Source organism: Schistocerca americana, chromosome 2 (genome assembly GCF_021461395.2).
Source record: "Schistocerca americana isolate TAMUIC-IGC-003095 chromosome 2, iqSchAmer2.1, whole genome shotgun sequence".
NCBI classification, from domain to species: domain Eukaryota; kingdom Metazoa; phylum Arthropoda; class Insecta; order Orthoptera; family Acrididae; genus Schistocerca; species Schistocerca americana.
The window spans coordinates 920,963,177-920,979,313 of record NC_060120.1 but is presented as its reverse complement, the minus strand read 5'-3'; the positions used below and the strand labels follow the sequence as shown (position 1 = coordinate 920,979,313).

At 39.5% G+C, this 16,137-nt stretch overlaps 1 protein-coding gene across 2 annotated transcripts in view; it reads left to right on the top strand.

Annotated features, from left to right (window-relative positions):
- The window catches only part of LOC124595052, a 171,748-nt gene that overhangs the window by 134,916 nt on the left and 20,695 nt on the right, over positions 1–16,137 (top strand). The window contains exons 6-9 of one of the 2 annotated variants that reach the window (XM_047133617.1): positions 11,056–11,163; positions 11,412–11,562; positions 11,651–11,775; positions 15,238–15,990. In XM_047133617.1, the coding sequence (XP_046989573.1) occupies positions 11,056–11,163; positions 11,412–11,562; positions 11,651–11,762 (371 nt within the window). In that variant the 3' untranslated portion in view covers positions 11,763–11,775; positions 15,238–15,990. Of the gene's footprint in view, positions 1–11,055; positions 11,164–11,411; positions 11,563–11,650; positions 11,776–15,237; positions 15,991–16,137 lie in introns of those variants that run through there. The other variant, XM_047133618.1, reaches the window with a different exon arrangement.

The following is a 16,137-nucleotide window of genomic DNA, read 5'->3' as shown; positions in this document are numbered from 1 at the left end:
GCTCAAAACAAACCAATAACCATAACAACCTTTCAATTTGCTCGAGTCAGTCTATAGCTAATTATGTGATGTCTCGAAATAGATGCACCAGGGGATTAGGCAATTTAGCAAATGCCCCAGCTATCCTCTTGGAGGACATACGGGCATCATTCCGGGGATTGCTGGCTCTCCGCCCGGAAGATAACAAATCCTGTTCCCCCATCCTCTTCCCATCAAGCTCTAAATGTCTTACCTCAAACTGCAATTCATTTACCAAGGACCCCAATTCAGTGGTTGATTACTATCACAATCCTCTAACTTTAATGCCCTTAAATCAGATATCCGGTTAAGTGTATCAACTGTGCCCGCACCTTGTCTAACTGACTGCCACTAGGTTGAGTGCCGTCTAAAAAGCCGATGTTGTCCTCAAGACTCCTAACAGCTTTAAACCAAAACTCAGTGGCTGCCTTTGTCTCACCCACAACATCCGGCGTGGTGTCAACCGGCTGAAGAACGGTAGCACGCAAGCGGGCTGCTAAGTCCGGAAAACTACCCTCAATAGGCTGACGTCGTATAGCCAACTAATAAGTGAAGTGGTCCTTCCCCAATAGGCTGATCCCTGGGCATTGCATGACCACTATTCCCTGAAACAGAACACAATACCAAAGGCAGAAATCATACAACACTAACAGTGTTTAACAAATCAAACCAACAGTAACTGAAGTGGCGATAGTACAATCATAACCTTGCTCTGCTACCAGTTGAATGTTTAACAAATCAAACCAACAGTAACTGAAATGGTGATAGTACAATCATAACCATGCTCTGCTACCAGTTGAAACCTGGTTGTCAAGGAAAGGCAGGATTTGGTTACGATTGTGGACGGGGCCGTAATCAGTTACTATTGGTTGCCTTTTACAGTTACAAACATTTATTATTAAAACAGTAATCCCAGACTCAACTTAAATAAAAAAACCAAATATTATTAATGAAGGAATAAACAACTGTGTAAATAATAGTGTTTTCAGTGGGTTACAATTTAGTAAATCACCATAAAATATAGATACAGATAAGGTTTTTTTTTTATTATTAAAAAAAAAAGTCACTGCTGTCATGGCTGAAGGCCTTACATGCCAAGAATGGCAATAAATTAAAAATGTTTAAGAACTTGCTGCAATTACAACTCACGGGTACTGAAATATTAAAAAAGTAAATGGCCACAAACACAGCAGAAGGTATCAGGTGCCAGGAATGGCAGTAAATAAGGGTTTAAGGCTTACTGCTAAAATACAAATATTGAATTATTTTTTCAAAGCAAATGACCACAATCACGGCTGAAGGCCTTACACGCCAGGAACGCCAATTATATAAAACCTGCTGTAAAACAGCAAATACAAGCAATATTAATTAAAAGAAACAAGCAACTGACCACCAAACGGGTGAAATAAGATGACGGTAACCTTGTAACACCACTCTTACACTGCTAGATTTATTCCAGAAGGTGACCAGAATAATAAACTAGACATACATAACCTTTAATGTAGGCAATACAAGGTATGGTAATAAATAACACAATAATAAAACACAAGGACCAGTCACAGACAGTGCTCCAGGAATTGACGTTTGAGAAGGTCCGGCAACAAACACTTTTGCAAGTGATGAGATAGGCAGCCAAGAGTTGCAGTCACGTCACAAGATGGTAAGTCAGAGTAGTGGCAGTCTAACGAATGACTAAAGACAATCTTGCTGAAACTACCTGACATCCAATAAACCAAATGCAAGAATGGAACAATACGCCAAATCCGGAACCTGCGGACTGCACTATGCCCCAGAATACTGTGCTTAGAGGGCCCAGAATGAGGAAGGAATCACTATCACCGGATTAGAAGAATCGCAAACGGCCTACAGTCAAGAAAGCTGTCAAAACTACACTTCTTACCGAACAACAGCGGCAAGGCGAGGAAACGTACACTGCTGTTACATACACTAACCCCCAGGGCAGGTTACTGCGGCGTTAGCAGCCACCAGGCAGGAAAAATACCACTGGTTGAACAAAACAAATTGTAACAATCTGAACACAGTAAACAGTAATAAGACGGTGAGGAAAGCTAATCAGATCCGCTTTACCCAAGCACTCGACTCCCTGCTCTTCGCCTCGGTGACACTACGAGCAGCAACACGAACCCAAGTCACTGGAGAATAGCAAGATATCACAATTGTGGAGGATTCTGTACTTGAATTGAAATGCACTCACCTTAAAGCCTGCAGGATCTGGTTTACGACGAGGACGTGCACCCTCGTGACCACAGCCCTTCCATCCAGCAGTCCATGCGTGCTGCCAGCAGTCCCGGCGTGTTCTCGCATTGCACGGTCTTGGCTCCTCCTGAGTCCCCAACTGAACAGGCCCACTCACACGATCCGGAAACACGATGATGTCGCCCCAAAGACAAGGTAACAGTTACTACATATCGATAACTGCCGCTGCTGCCACTAGTGGACAGGCAACGCATGCGAAACGAGTGGTGCCAGTGAAGACAAGAAGCAGACAAACAACCGGAAACATGCCAACTAAAGGGTACGGTCTGGCCTCCAACAGAGGGCAGAAATCTACAAAGAGCACCAATGCAAGCCGCAGCATGGCTCAATCAAATCGTAAATGTATTAAACAAGATGTGCATCATGCTCATGCCTTACAGTACAAAGGACTTCGTTCTCGTCATCGTCCTCAGTCATAAAAATCGGTTTGAAGCAGCTCTCCATGCTAGCCTGTCTTGTGCAAGTTGCTTCATCTCTGCATAACTACTACACCCTCTGTCTATTTTGAACATGCTTACTGCGCTCAAAACTTGTTCTGTTTCTACACACACACACACACACACACACACACACACACACACACACACACACACACACACACACACACACACACACACACCTCTTCCTCCTTCCTCCCCTTATTTTAGTTACATTGTGCAACAAATTTCTTTTCTCCGTAATCCTATAAACATGTTTTCATTAGTTATCCAGTCTACCCATCTCATCTTCCGCAGTCTCCTAAAGCACCACACTATTCCCTTCTTACCTCAACTGCTTATCATCCACATTCCATTTCATACAAGGCTATCCTCCAGACAAATACCATCAGAGGAGACTTCCTAACACTTAAATTTGTCTTTCATGTTAACAAATTTCTCTTTCAGAAATGCTTGTTTTACTATTGCCAGTCAGCATTTTGTATAGTCCACCACGTCAGTTTCTTGCAAATAGCAAAACTCTTTTACTAGTTCTAATGTTTCATTTCCTAATCTAACTCTTTCAGCTTTGCCTGATTTAAATCAATAACATTCCATTACCATTCTTTACATTTTTGATATTAATCTGGTAACCTTTCTTCAGGTCGCTGTGTGTTACATTCAACTAATCTTTCTTTGCTGTCTCTGACAGAATTACAGTGTCATTTGCAAACCTCAAAGTTTTTATTTCATCTCCTAGAACATAAATTTCTTTTCCAAATTTCTCCCCTGTTTCCTTTACTGCTTGTTCAGTGCACAGATCGAATAATGCTGGGAATAGACTACAAGTCTGTCTGACTTCCTTTTCCGCCACTACTTTCCTAACATAATTCAACTCGTACAACTGCAGTGTGGTTTCTGTAAAGGTTGTATGTAGACAAACTTCCATTCCCCTGTTACCTTCAGAATTCCAAAGATTGTATATTAGACAACAATGGCAAAAACTTTCTCTAAATCTACAAATTCTATAATGTCAGTTTGCTTTTTTTCAGCCTATATTTGAAGATGAGTCATAGATTCTGTATTGTGTGTCATATTTTTCCATTTCTCTGGAACCCAAGCTGGTCTTCCTCAAAGTCAGTTTTTTCCAGTCTTTCCATTCTTCTGCAACCAATGCATATCAGTATTTTGGAACCATTACTTATTAAACTGAGGGTTTGAAAAATATTCACACCTATCAGCACTTACCTTCTTTGAAACTACAATTATTACATTCTTCCCTACAGTATGAAGTTATTTCACCTGTATCATATATCTTGCATACCAGGTAGAAGTTTTGTCATGGCTGTCTCTCCCAAGGCTCCTAATAATTGGGAAGAAATGTCATCTACTGCAGGTGCCTTGTCGCGACTTACATCTTTGCATTTTCTGTCAAACTCTCACAGTATCGTATCTCCCGTCTCATCATCATCTACTTAAATTACAAGTAGTAATATTTTTGTATCTCATTGCATTTTGTATTAATATGGACAGGGCCATATACTTACTATCATACTAATGACATGTCCGAATGTCTCTTGTACAAATAGCCACAGCTGATCTTAATATCTTACTGTGAATATGATTCTGAAGCAACTCTGTTAATCCAGTAACGGGGTACTTTTTACTCGCAAAAAAACGACCTAGTAGATTTTATTTTGTTATCTTGTGTATATAGTTAAGTGTTTGTTTAATCGAAGTTTTCTACCTCCAAAACTCTTGGGACAACTTTTTCTGATCAAAAAACCAAGAAGTATTGGCACGTTTTTCAGGTTTTTGCCTAAGTCTTGGGAACAATGAATTCTACTGAAAAGTTACCTGTACCAAAATTAAAGAGTATTAAATTTTCGTCAAATGACATATTTAGATGTCAAAATCGGTGGAGCTGTTAGCGGACCGTTAAGATATGTCAAAGTTTGTTCATTTTTACAAACTTGGCTAAAAAGTCGGCTCCAATGCCTGTATCTCAAAAATGGCTGCTACAAATGAAAAGTATCAAGTTATCAAAGTTGTAGGTTATGAAATTTCATGTTACAAAGGAATCTAGTTTTTCAGTTTTATGTACTATTAAGTGTCCACTTACTTGAAAACCAAAGTAATTCCATTTTTTTTATTTTTCTTTTAAGTCAAAATTACTCGGTGAAATGAAATTTCCAGTGGGAAGACTGCTCTCTAATGAGCACATATGTGTTCTCTATGTATATCCATGTGTATTTTTCTTTGTTTTTATCCATGTCTTAATTGATAAGAGTGGGTTGCTAAAATGAAAACCAAGTACATAGCAATGGCCAATATGTATTCACATTTGAGTAATATAAAATTTGCACAAATGAACAAATGAAAGGGCATGACAACATTAAAAACACAAATTAAATATCAAAGATTCACATTTTATTACAGTTCAATAAACCGAGGTCATTTGGAGGACTATGGCAGGTCACAGTCCAGCATCAACTCTACAGGAGCCATAGCGCCACCCTCAAAAACTATTTCATCCTTGTCATGCCCAATTTCTGGAGCATTCTCGCAGTATAAGCCACAACAGTCTTTGCACATTGAGGAGCAGATCAATCGAAATTTGCGACATCCATACACTGCTGTGCATTCTGTATTGAATGCACAGGAAACTATCTTCAGTTGTGTGTGTGGTGCCGCATCTTTCATAATCATCACGGGAAACAAGCCTCAAGCCTGATGAGTTTTTCTTCCAGCCCCACTGGCATGAGTCAGTTTTCTTCCCCAGCCAGGATTGCACTTAATGGTAAGATCACAATGAGTGTCATCTTGCTGTGTCTAATGTTGGCAGTTGTCTTTGATGTTTGAAAGTTTTTCTTGGGGTAGGTTTTACAGAAAGCTCATACCTAAGCTAGGCCAAAGTCATGTAGTTGGAATTCCTATACAGTGCTAACATCAGCTGTTCTCCTGCCTGAGCTATTAAGTCTTGAGAGACTGAGGGCTTAACATATTCAGCAGCTTGCACTTTGAGGTGTGCTTGTTGCTCCCTGCTCCCTAAGGTTTACTAATTTCCCTTTTCCTTGCCCCCCCCCCCCCCCCCCCTGAAAAAAAAAGATCAGGACGTGGTATCACATCCTGTGAAGGCATGGCTGAAAGGCGCAAATCCAGGATCAAAATTGAAAGAATTGCTGGAGTACCACACTCCTGCTGATTTCCCTCTTCCCGTGTTATGGAAGTACAGGTTGCTGGATTTGTTTCCTCGACCCATTAGAAGTACAAACACGTCTATGTCCTCGCTTAAGACTGTCACAGTGTCAAACTCAGCAATTCAGGAAATAGCTGTTTCCACAAGTAATGAATCACCATCTTCTTTTGTCTGTAACACTTGAATACTTCCATCCTCAAATTTCTTTATGACCATAAAAATCAAATGGTTCTTGTTGCTCTTATTTGTGAGAAACTTCTCCTGTGCAGACTGCAGCATTTGTATCTTCATCAAAAGCGATGTCTGATGAAGACCCCGGTGTCTTTAAACAACAAGATCATTTGAACTTTGTTCCGCTTTGCAAAGCATCACTTAGGTAGACAAAACTTCAGAAGCTGAACGTCTTCTTTCCTGGTCAGTTTTCTTCTCAGACTCCATAGCCATGCAGGTAAAGACTACCATGATTCCTCCCATGTAATGGAAAGTATTCAACCAGTCAGTCTTGCAGATGTTAAAAGCAATGTTACCAGAGATGAGCTGGATGAATCAGGTCATACAGTCGAGGACGTCTCAAAAGGGAAGCTTCCATATATGAAGCTGCGAATCCAATTGCACTAAGAGCATTGACAATAAGCCTTGATCTGAATCTTTGGTACATGAATGAGCTGAATCCAGTCAACAGTGAAGATAGAAATGACCATGGCCTTACTGCAGAAATTGCTGCATGTGAATGTTATATATATTTCCATCACAATATCCTTGGTAAAGAGAGGAGAGCAGTTCAGTGCTCTTATGACTGTTATTTGCCAGCTGCAACTCATCTTCAGAAGGTTAGTACAATTGACAATGAAAAGAAGACTTTACTTTTCCTTAGGCAAGTATGTCTGTATAGATTTCCACCGTTCAAGGCATATTTACATTTATCGCAAATGAGGGAGTCAATTGATGACAAGTTCACTTGACTACCACATATAAGGCACCTGAAGGCCGGAAGAATTAAGGCACTCAACATAGAAGTATTGGACATCATTGCTTCAGTCCTGTAAAGCATTTGTGCTACCTCAACTGGATTATGGATATGAGGTATAAGGACCAACAAGACTAGTATATCCAAAGATAATCATTAATCATCATCTAAATCAGTACTTTACTAATTACTGTGAAGTGCATGACTGAGGGTATTTCTCATTTTACCACATATTAGTTTCTAGCCATGCTGTTTCCGTGTGGAGCACAGGAAGAATGGCATCTTAAATGCATTTCAGTAACACACTCCCAAGAGTTAAACATGCGTTTGTGCTGCCCTTCTTTGAATACTTTGAATATCTCTTGGTGGTCCTGTTATGGATCTCTCAGACCTCAGTAATACTCTGCACTCAGCCACAGGAGTATTTTGTGAACATTCTCCTTTGAAGAGTGATTGCATTTTCCGAGTGTCTTACCACTGAACCAAATTCTATCAAACATATTCGAGCTACAGAATTCATCCTCTGCTCTTGCTCCCTGAATCCACTACATGCCACATAGAGCATTTACCCAGCAAGGTAATTTTTCATATTCATCCAAGACACCCTTTTCGTACTTTACCTGCTGAAGGCGATAATATTCTGCTGGATACAAATGCATATGGGAACTTGTTGCTATGAGCTACTAGAGAACACAACAGCCAAAGGGCCCTGCACGCACTGTACGTAGTATAGCATTGTTGAAAGCCATCTAAAAGCAGCACCCTCACTCTTCACACACTTATATACCATTGGGAGGATGAGTACCAGGAAGTAATGGAAAAGAAGTTGCGGCTGGTAAAACTTATTATGCAACATTTTAGCAGAATATGTTTCATATCATGACAAGGGCAGTATCCAATTTACTAGCTGATCTTCCTATTTGTCCTAGCAGGTGGAGGGACATAAGTGGTGCAACTATTAAGGTATTTTATTTTTAAACAGTTCTTAAATTGTTGGAGAAAATACTGTGTTGTTTCACAAGGGTGGGTGGCTCACGCGAACTAGCCCTGTCAATTTTCAATTATTGTCACTAAGTGTTGTACAGTATGTGACTGCATTTGAGGATGAGTAAGTAAATGAGTGAATTCACTTATTAAACTTCTATGTTGTTTCACTCCTTAAACTTCATTGTTTTGCCCATTTTAAATTTATATTATTTTAATGACATTTGTCTGACAGTTCTAGCAAGGGTGCTGATATTAGGGAATTGTTCAAAAGAAATGGTTCAGTCTGTCTGTACTTCCATAACAAGAGTTTCAGTATATTTGAGTGAAAAATTATGTGTTTCCAAAATTTTTGCTCACACATATAAATGAAATACCATAATAAGAAGGAGATATTCAACGCAACGAGATCACTTGTACCTAACCCTGTGTAGGTCACAAGTAACAGCTACATAACTTAAAGTTGTTTTACAGTTGGTGTTAGCATCATTATAGAAAAGTATTGCTGTCACTTAAATCAATGACAAATTGTAGATGTTTGTATGTGCTGTTTTACAGAAGTTGAAGATAAAATTAGTACGTGCTTGTAGGACTATGTTGTGTGTACCAGGCAAGGTGACACAGTGGTCAGCACATTGGACTTGCATTCTGGAGGACAATGGCTCAAATCCACATCTGGCCTTGAAGCTTTCGATTTTCCATTTTTTCTGTAAATCGCTCCAGGAAAAAGCCAGGATTGTTCCTTTGAAAAGGCATGGTCAATTTCCTTCCCCATCCTTGGAAACATTCCAAGTTTGTGCTCTGTCTCAAATGACCACGTTGATGGGATTTTAAACCCTAACATTTCTTCCTTTTTATGTTGGGCATCATCAATAAAGTTGTCTGTTTTCTTCACCATATATTGATGTCCTTGTGAAACACACAGCAGACAGATAAGCAGTTGGTAGTCAACAATTATGTTCCTAAAAGTCATGCAAATCTCATAGGAGGTAATACTCGCTCTGTCTGTAGCATTTGGCATTTGACAAGTTACGTGAACCTGTCCCACCCCCCTACCTGCCGCGCTGCTTGTGCCAGCCAAAGGGGGGGGAGGGCACCTCAAAGAGCTCAAGATTTGTTTGTTGAGTACAGGCTTGGCATAGATCACTGCACGACATATTTTTTTATGAGGTTTGACTGAAAAGTAATGCTTCCAACTTAGTAAGTCTTGAATAGGTGGTAGCATTGGTATGCGGCAAGTACTGGCTTGTTCAGTAGCCTCTTCTCTATAGCTTCAGTTGGCAGGAAGCCTTAGCATTGAACAATTCTGTTGTTACAGTGTAAAGTATGGAACCCTGCGCAGACAGTCGATCAGTGTGATTTAAGCAATGTGCAGTCATTGAATTCTTGAGAGCAGAGGGTGTCACCCCAAAAGAGAGTCATCAGAGAATGAAAGCAGTTTATGGGGACAGTTTTGATGTGAGTACTGTGCGTCATTGGGCAAGTAAGTTTAAAGATGTTGAAGCAGGAACGTCTGACCTGCGTGATAAACAGAGTTGAACGTCCAGTGACAGCAACCACCGAGTTTCATAAGCAAAATGTTGACAGATTGATTCAGGATGATTGTCGTATAACTCAGAGAGAAATTTCAAGCACAATTGGCATTTCACAATAACGTGTGGGTGACGTTATTGCTTTGCTTGGCAAACCACACGCTTCATGTGCCACCACAGCAGAACTTCAGAACAACCTCACCACCGTACGGCATCCTCCATACAGTCCAGATTTAGCACCCTCTGACTTCCATCTGTTCCTGATAATGAAAGACGATCTGCGAGGACATCATTATGCATCTGATGTCAGAAGACGTTGAGGTAACTGAGAGACTGTGGTTGCGGAAACAGTGTGTTGACTTCTTCCTTGGCGGCTTCAGAAAACTTGCACATAGTTGGCAGAAATATATCCAGTTGTCTGGTGATTATGTGGAAAAGTGAACATTGGTAACTGGAGATCACATTCTAAGGATTATTATGTGTTTGATTTATTAAAATATTCCCATCCAAACCCAATTAACAAAGGTGGAGGCGTTACTTTTCATTCAACCCTCATATATCCAGACAAAGAGGGCAACAGCTTATTTGCTGACAGATTTGCTCTACTTCAGCTGACAGTCAAATGAATGTGGTAAGACTGGAAGGGTGCAAAATTTATGATTTGTTCCTTAAACTTTTAGGGAGAGGTTTTTAATCTGTCCTCAGAATGTGTAGCTTGTCCGTGTTCTTTTGTAAGTGGTCAGCCAGTCACGTGTCCTTGTGTATTTATTTCAGCCTTCCTCTTATGTGACTTGTTTTAATTAAAAGTTTTAAAACATCTGCTCATTTATACACTATCTAACAGGATGTCAACTAGTGCAGTTCTGTGGATAACCGTGATTGAGATTGGAGAAGAGTGCATCCTTTTTTTATGCTATTTTATTTTGACAATTGTTTCTACTAATGCACTGATAACCTATCTGCTGACAACCCCTCCCTCTCCTTCCTGACCCAAATTACATTTGCATAAGTCTCACATAACTAGAGTTTCTATTTAATCCACAGTACATAAGTGTGAGGTGTTTTGCACACAATATCATTAAACAGTACTATGTCAGTAGTGTCATACAAGTACATTTTCTGATAAGAATGTGATGTTCTCATCAGAATATATTTAAAACATATTTAACACTGGATGGGAAAGAATTGCTGAAAATTGCAAAAAATTAATATTGTCTGAAGTGAAACAAACACATGTCGTAAAATCTGTCACTTCAACGTAGAGTAATACATTGTTTATTCTTTGGCAATTAAATTGTAATATTTCTCCATAACAGTTCTAATCTTGATGACCGAATTGTCATATAGCTCAGTCAAGGATGTTTATTTCAGAGTTTAACTGCTTTGTCAGTAATACCACAAGAAAGGGTTATGGTTGGCTATCCTTGTGATGTAATATGTTTATGTGATATAAGGAATCCTTTACTTCTAGCAAGGAGACAGCTTTCTCTCTCTCTCAAAAATCATAAGCTATAAATCTCTGTAATTAGAAATACCATTGCATTTCTGTGCATTTGTGAGAAAATTGAGGTTAATACTTATGTCTTGTTACTTTTGTATTGGATTATAGCTTAAAATTGTCAAACACTAAGTATTACAGTGACCTGACTTTTTTGCTTTCAGATGATACGTATCAGTTGCAGACAATGTTAAAAAAAGTAAATCTAGATATGAAAATTGCAAGTGGGCAGGTGCCATTAACAGTCCTGAAAGTGACAGATGCGTCAAGAGGTAACATTTTATGTTGTTGAGCTTAAAAATTAGCCCCCCCCCCCCCCCCCTCTCTCTCTTTCTCTCTCTCTCTCGTGTGTGTGTGTGTGTGTGTGTGTGTGTGTGTGTGTGTGTGTGTGTGTGTGTGTGTGTGTGTCTCTGTCTGTCTGTCCGTCCTCCCCTGCCTGCTTCCTCTGTCTCTCATACTTAAATATTTCAGTGTTGTTAGCATGCAAGCAACCTTGAGATAAAATTCGCTTACTTTGCAGATGAATTTCTCTCCATTATTGACGAACTATCAAATGTTCGCAATGAAATAATTTCTCTTATGAAACCCCATGAAGGTGGTCAAAAGTATGCAGCACAAAATCTTGATTCTTGTGTGTCAACAGTTGTGCAGCTGAGAAGTCTTATCAAGGAGTAAGTTCAATTTTACTTGACAACATGAAGTAATGTCCACTGAATTGTGTACTTGGGAAAAGTAACAATGCTCTTAAAAATTTTGCAGTTGCTGTTCCAGCCTGCCTTCAGTAGTGAGCAGTTACTTCAGGGCACTTTCCCTCCAGTTATGTCTAATGCATCAAGATCAAGATTCCCAATTGAACAAAATTGGGTTTTAATTGGACACTGCAGGTTAGTAGATGATACAATGTAAATTAGCCAATTTAGGTCATTGGTGACATTTGTCTGTATGTATGTATGTATACTTTTAAAGTAGAGTGGAATGAATTTTAATACACTGTACAAACAAAAGATCTGCAATATGGTTCAAAATTCAGTGCTGCAGTTTTGGTCAGGCATTTGTTTGCCACTTCCATTGTTCAGTTACACATAATGTTATTTTGTGCATAATATCAAATTGGGGGATGTTTTAGCTGAAAGGTTGGAAGTTGTGTGAGTAATTTGTATTAAATTGACACCAGTTAGCTGTGTAGTTTGCTGGGGTTAACAATAATCTGATAAATAAGGGTAAACGTCAAGCATAGTTCAGTTTTTTAGCTAAAGCACTTTTCCATCCAAAAGATGCTGTGGCAGACTGTAAATTATGCAGGTAACATACAATGAGCTGCAGCGTTACGCAGAAACAAGTATGAGCTAACTGGTTTGTAATAAAAGAACAGTCTTGACCAAAATGTTAGTTGCTTATTTTGTATAGAAAAGTGTATTGTGTATACAACAATGTTAAATGGACAGATTGCTGCTCACCACAATGAGAAGCCATTTAGCAACAGACAGGCTCACTGATACCTGTGGGAGTGCAGAGGAAAATGGTGCAGGCAGGATGGAGAGCTGCTAGGTGCAGCATCTGGAGGTTGTGCAGGCGTAGAAGAAGTGAGGAGAGAAGGGGAAATGATAATACAGGTGGGCTAGGGGGGACAGCAGGCTTATGCAAAGGTGGAATGGTAGCAGAAAAAGGATAGGGGGGCAGGTAAGAACAAGGTGGGGATCGAGGAGGTTAAACCAATGAACAATGTGTTGTAGGGAGAGTTCCCACCTGCACAATTCAGGCAAACTAGTGTTGGTGGGAAGAATCTAGATGGCACATGCAGTGATGCAGTCATTGAAGTTTAGTACACTGTTTTGTGTGGCATGCTCGACAACTGGGTGTTTGATCTGTCTCTTGGCCACAGTTTGGCGGTGGCCCTTCATGCTGATAGACCATTTGCTACTGGTCATGCCCATATAGAATGCCCCACAGTAGTTGCAGGTGCATTTTTAGACTATATAGTTGCTTTCACAGGTGGCACTGCCTTTTATGGGTAGCAGGTGCCTGTGATAGGACAGTGGATGGATGGATGGGACAGCTGCACCTATGATCTGTTCATCATAAGAATAAACCTGATGTAAACAAACGCAAATGCTATGGTTGGTCAGAAACTGTGGCACACGTACATTGGTGTTGTTATGCTCTTGGAAGTAGTTCGTACTTATGTAATAGATATCTTATTGCTAAGTTACATTAAATGAAGCTTTAAGATATTCAAATGTATTAACAGCCATCAACGTTTTTCTTAATTACACTTTAGCTATGTAGTTTTTATTTCAAAAATCGTGTACAGTCACAGCCTCTGCAGTGTTGTGCTCTGATTGTCGTGCTGTAAACGCGCAGTATAAAATTGACTGAGGCTGCTTTCTGTTCCATAGTGTAACACATACCTGGAACACAGTTAAAAAGTGCCAAGAAATAGACTGTTCTTAATGTTTTTCATAAATTTATAGAGGTAATCAGCTTTGAAGTTTTCCTAGCATTGTATGTAATGTAGATGTTGATTAAACTGACATTGAATGTGTAGCGCAGTTGGTAGCACAATGGCATGTGATCCAAGTGCGGTTATTCGTGTGTTGGTTCAAATCTCCCCTGTATCTTCTTCTTCTTCTCCTTCTTCTTCTTCTTCTTCTTCTTCCCCTTCTTCCCCCCCTCCCCCCTCCCCTGTTCAACTTGAAATACCTACATCTCATAATTACAAAATTAGTTGTCATTTTTTATGAATAATGAACGTCTTCTTGTTTCTAATTACATATTGGAAGCGAAATTCCTTTTTCCCTTTCAAATACAAATTCTTAATTATCGATGTTTTATGAAAGACTGCTCATAAAGGTTGTTTAAATTAAGAAAACATAACAATTTAATTTTTAGGGCAAAAATGAAAAACCAAATCCTCTTTATTCGGGCTATGTCCATCATTCTATACCACAGAGGTAGATAACTATCATAGAAACATTAAAAACAATCATTTTCACAGCATCAAGCACATCATACAAATGCTGCATTCTTACATTTGCTACTACACCATTAAAATATGAGCCCAACAGAACCAACCTGGAGCCAAGCTGCGGGATTTGGCCTGAGAAGTAACAAGACTGTTAAGCTGTCAGATGTACTGGAACTAATGTATGCTGCTTTTTCACACATCACTACCAAATGCTGGCAGGATATAGAACAGCTCGCCATAAAAGAAGAAGAGAAAATGCTGCGCCTGGTTGGCTTCGTGGATTCTGTTGTTCATACGCTCATTATCAACGTAGCAGGTGATACTGCAAGAACTGAAATTTATTGCTCAGATTTGGATAAGGAAGGAGCTAAGAGATTGCCAGACAACTGACTAAGTACTATCTTCAGTGGCTTCAATATTTAACTATACGATGAAATCCTTCAATACTCTCTTATGTTACACACAGCTTATGCAGAAAAAGTATCCTGTGGTTAAGTCAGGAATTTTCATAATTCTTGTTTTTAATTACAATAGTACGTTAGCTAAAAACAATAATGTGTTACGGTTTTCGTCTAGTTTTCTGAGGAGCGTATTGTGTGAGATTTTCTGTGTATTATTTCATTCTGCTTAAAAATTAAATGACATTCGAAGCTGTATTGCTCCTCTGCTCGTCTCTTTTTACATGTGAACTGCAGCTGGCCACGTCACTGCAGGCTAGCTGTACCAGCTGACTGGCCAGTGCTGTCCAAGTTAAATGCGCTGGTAACGCTGTTGTCCCGTATTATCGCTAAGTTGATGTGCGTGTAATGCACAGCACAAAACATACCCTTATTATCGTACTGAAAGTACTTGAGACAGCTTGGCTACAGTCGCAGTTAAAATGGAAATCCAATGAGGTTCCAGAAAATGCAGAAGAATACATAGTGCAATGTTTACACCAGGTTTATTCTTATGATGAGCAGATTATAGCAGCCCACCATCCTGTCCACACCACGATTTTGCACACTCCTGCAGTCAACCCTACAGCATCTTCTCCCACACCTGCCCTGTTGTCCCCCCTTCCCGACCTCAGCGTCTTCTGTACACACATTATGCACCCCAGTCAAGATCTCTGCTCACCCAAGTGGGCCATAATGCCTACAGAGATGACAGAAAGAGAGTATTCCTCTGAAGAGAGATTTTGATGGATAGCTAAAAGATAACCCTAATAGTGTGTGTACCCCAAAAGTAGCCTGCTCACTGCTCGGCACTTCCTTGATGATGAACAGCAATCTATCTTAATTGATAATGTTCTGTTACCTGCAAACAGTAAACCCCCACCCCCACTCTTTCTTACTTTCGTTCTGAGCAAATAATAAATGTCAATATTCACTGTTTATAGGACCAAGCTACAGGAAGGGCCAGTGATAGAAACAGTCTGCCAGCTGAGGATGCTAAATTTCCTGTCTGCTATTGAAAATAAATGACAATTGTTAATAAATACTAGCACTGTGCTCTACATGTCTACATATACAAGTGAATGCAGATTTTTGACATCAAGAGGAAATGGAGAAGAAGAAATAAAACATGAACACTGTTGTCTATATCATTAGTATATCTTCTGCTTAGTCTCTCTAGAAAACAGTTGCAGGGAACTGAACAGAGGGAGTGTTCTCTCTCATTCATCACATCACATGTCCAACATTCAGGACAATCAAGAACTGTCGTTCTGTACAACAGAAAACAAAAGTAGACAGTACTGATGCACAAACTGTAATATTTTCAATTAATAAAGTTGTGTGATATATATCTTGTAGAAAATCAGAAGCATCTGCTGTTTTTGTCTTGTACATTACTCTTTCACATGAGGGCTCTTAAGAGAGTAATCAAATCGATTTTTTGCCCGAGATTGGATGTCTTGGCACCAGTCCACCCCTACAAATCGAAGTAAGTCCGGTAGTCTTGCCTCCCACATCAAATACCTCAAACTCAAACTAAGATGGAAGGCTCTCTTCCCTCCACCTCCCTATAAATCACTAGTTAATATAAAAGCTATCCTCCAGTTCCCATATTCAGCCATGTAGTCAAATTATTTTAATATATCTAACAGCCATTTCATACAACAACATTTTCCATACTACCAGTTCAATCGCCCCCCAAAAAAAAAAAAAAAAAAAAAAACGAAATTTATACTTTTGTGTGGTGCTTCTTAAAAATGATCAAAATGAATCATATGACACATAGTAGACGTTGTTAGATGTAAACTACAGAAGTAACAAAAAAATATTGATCTTGCATCTTC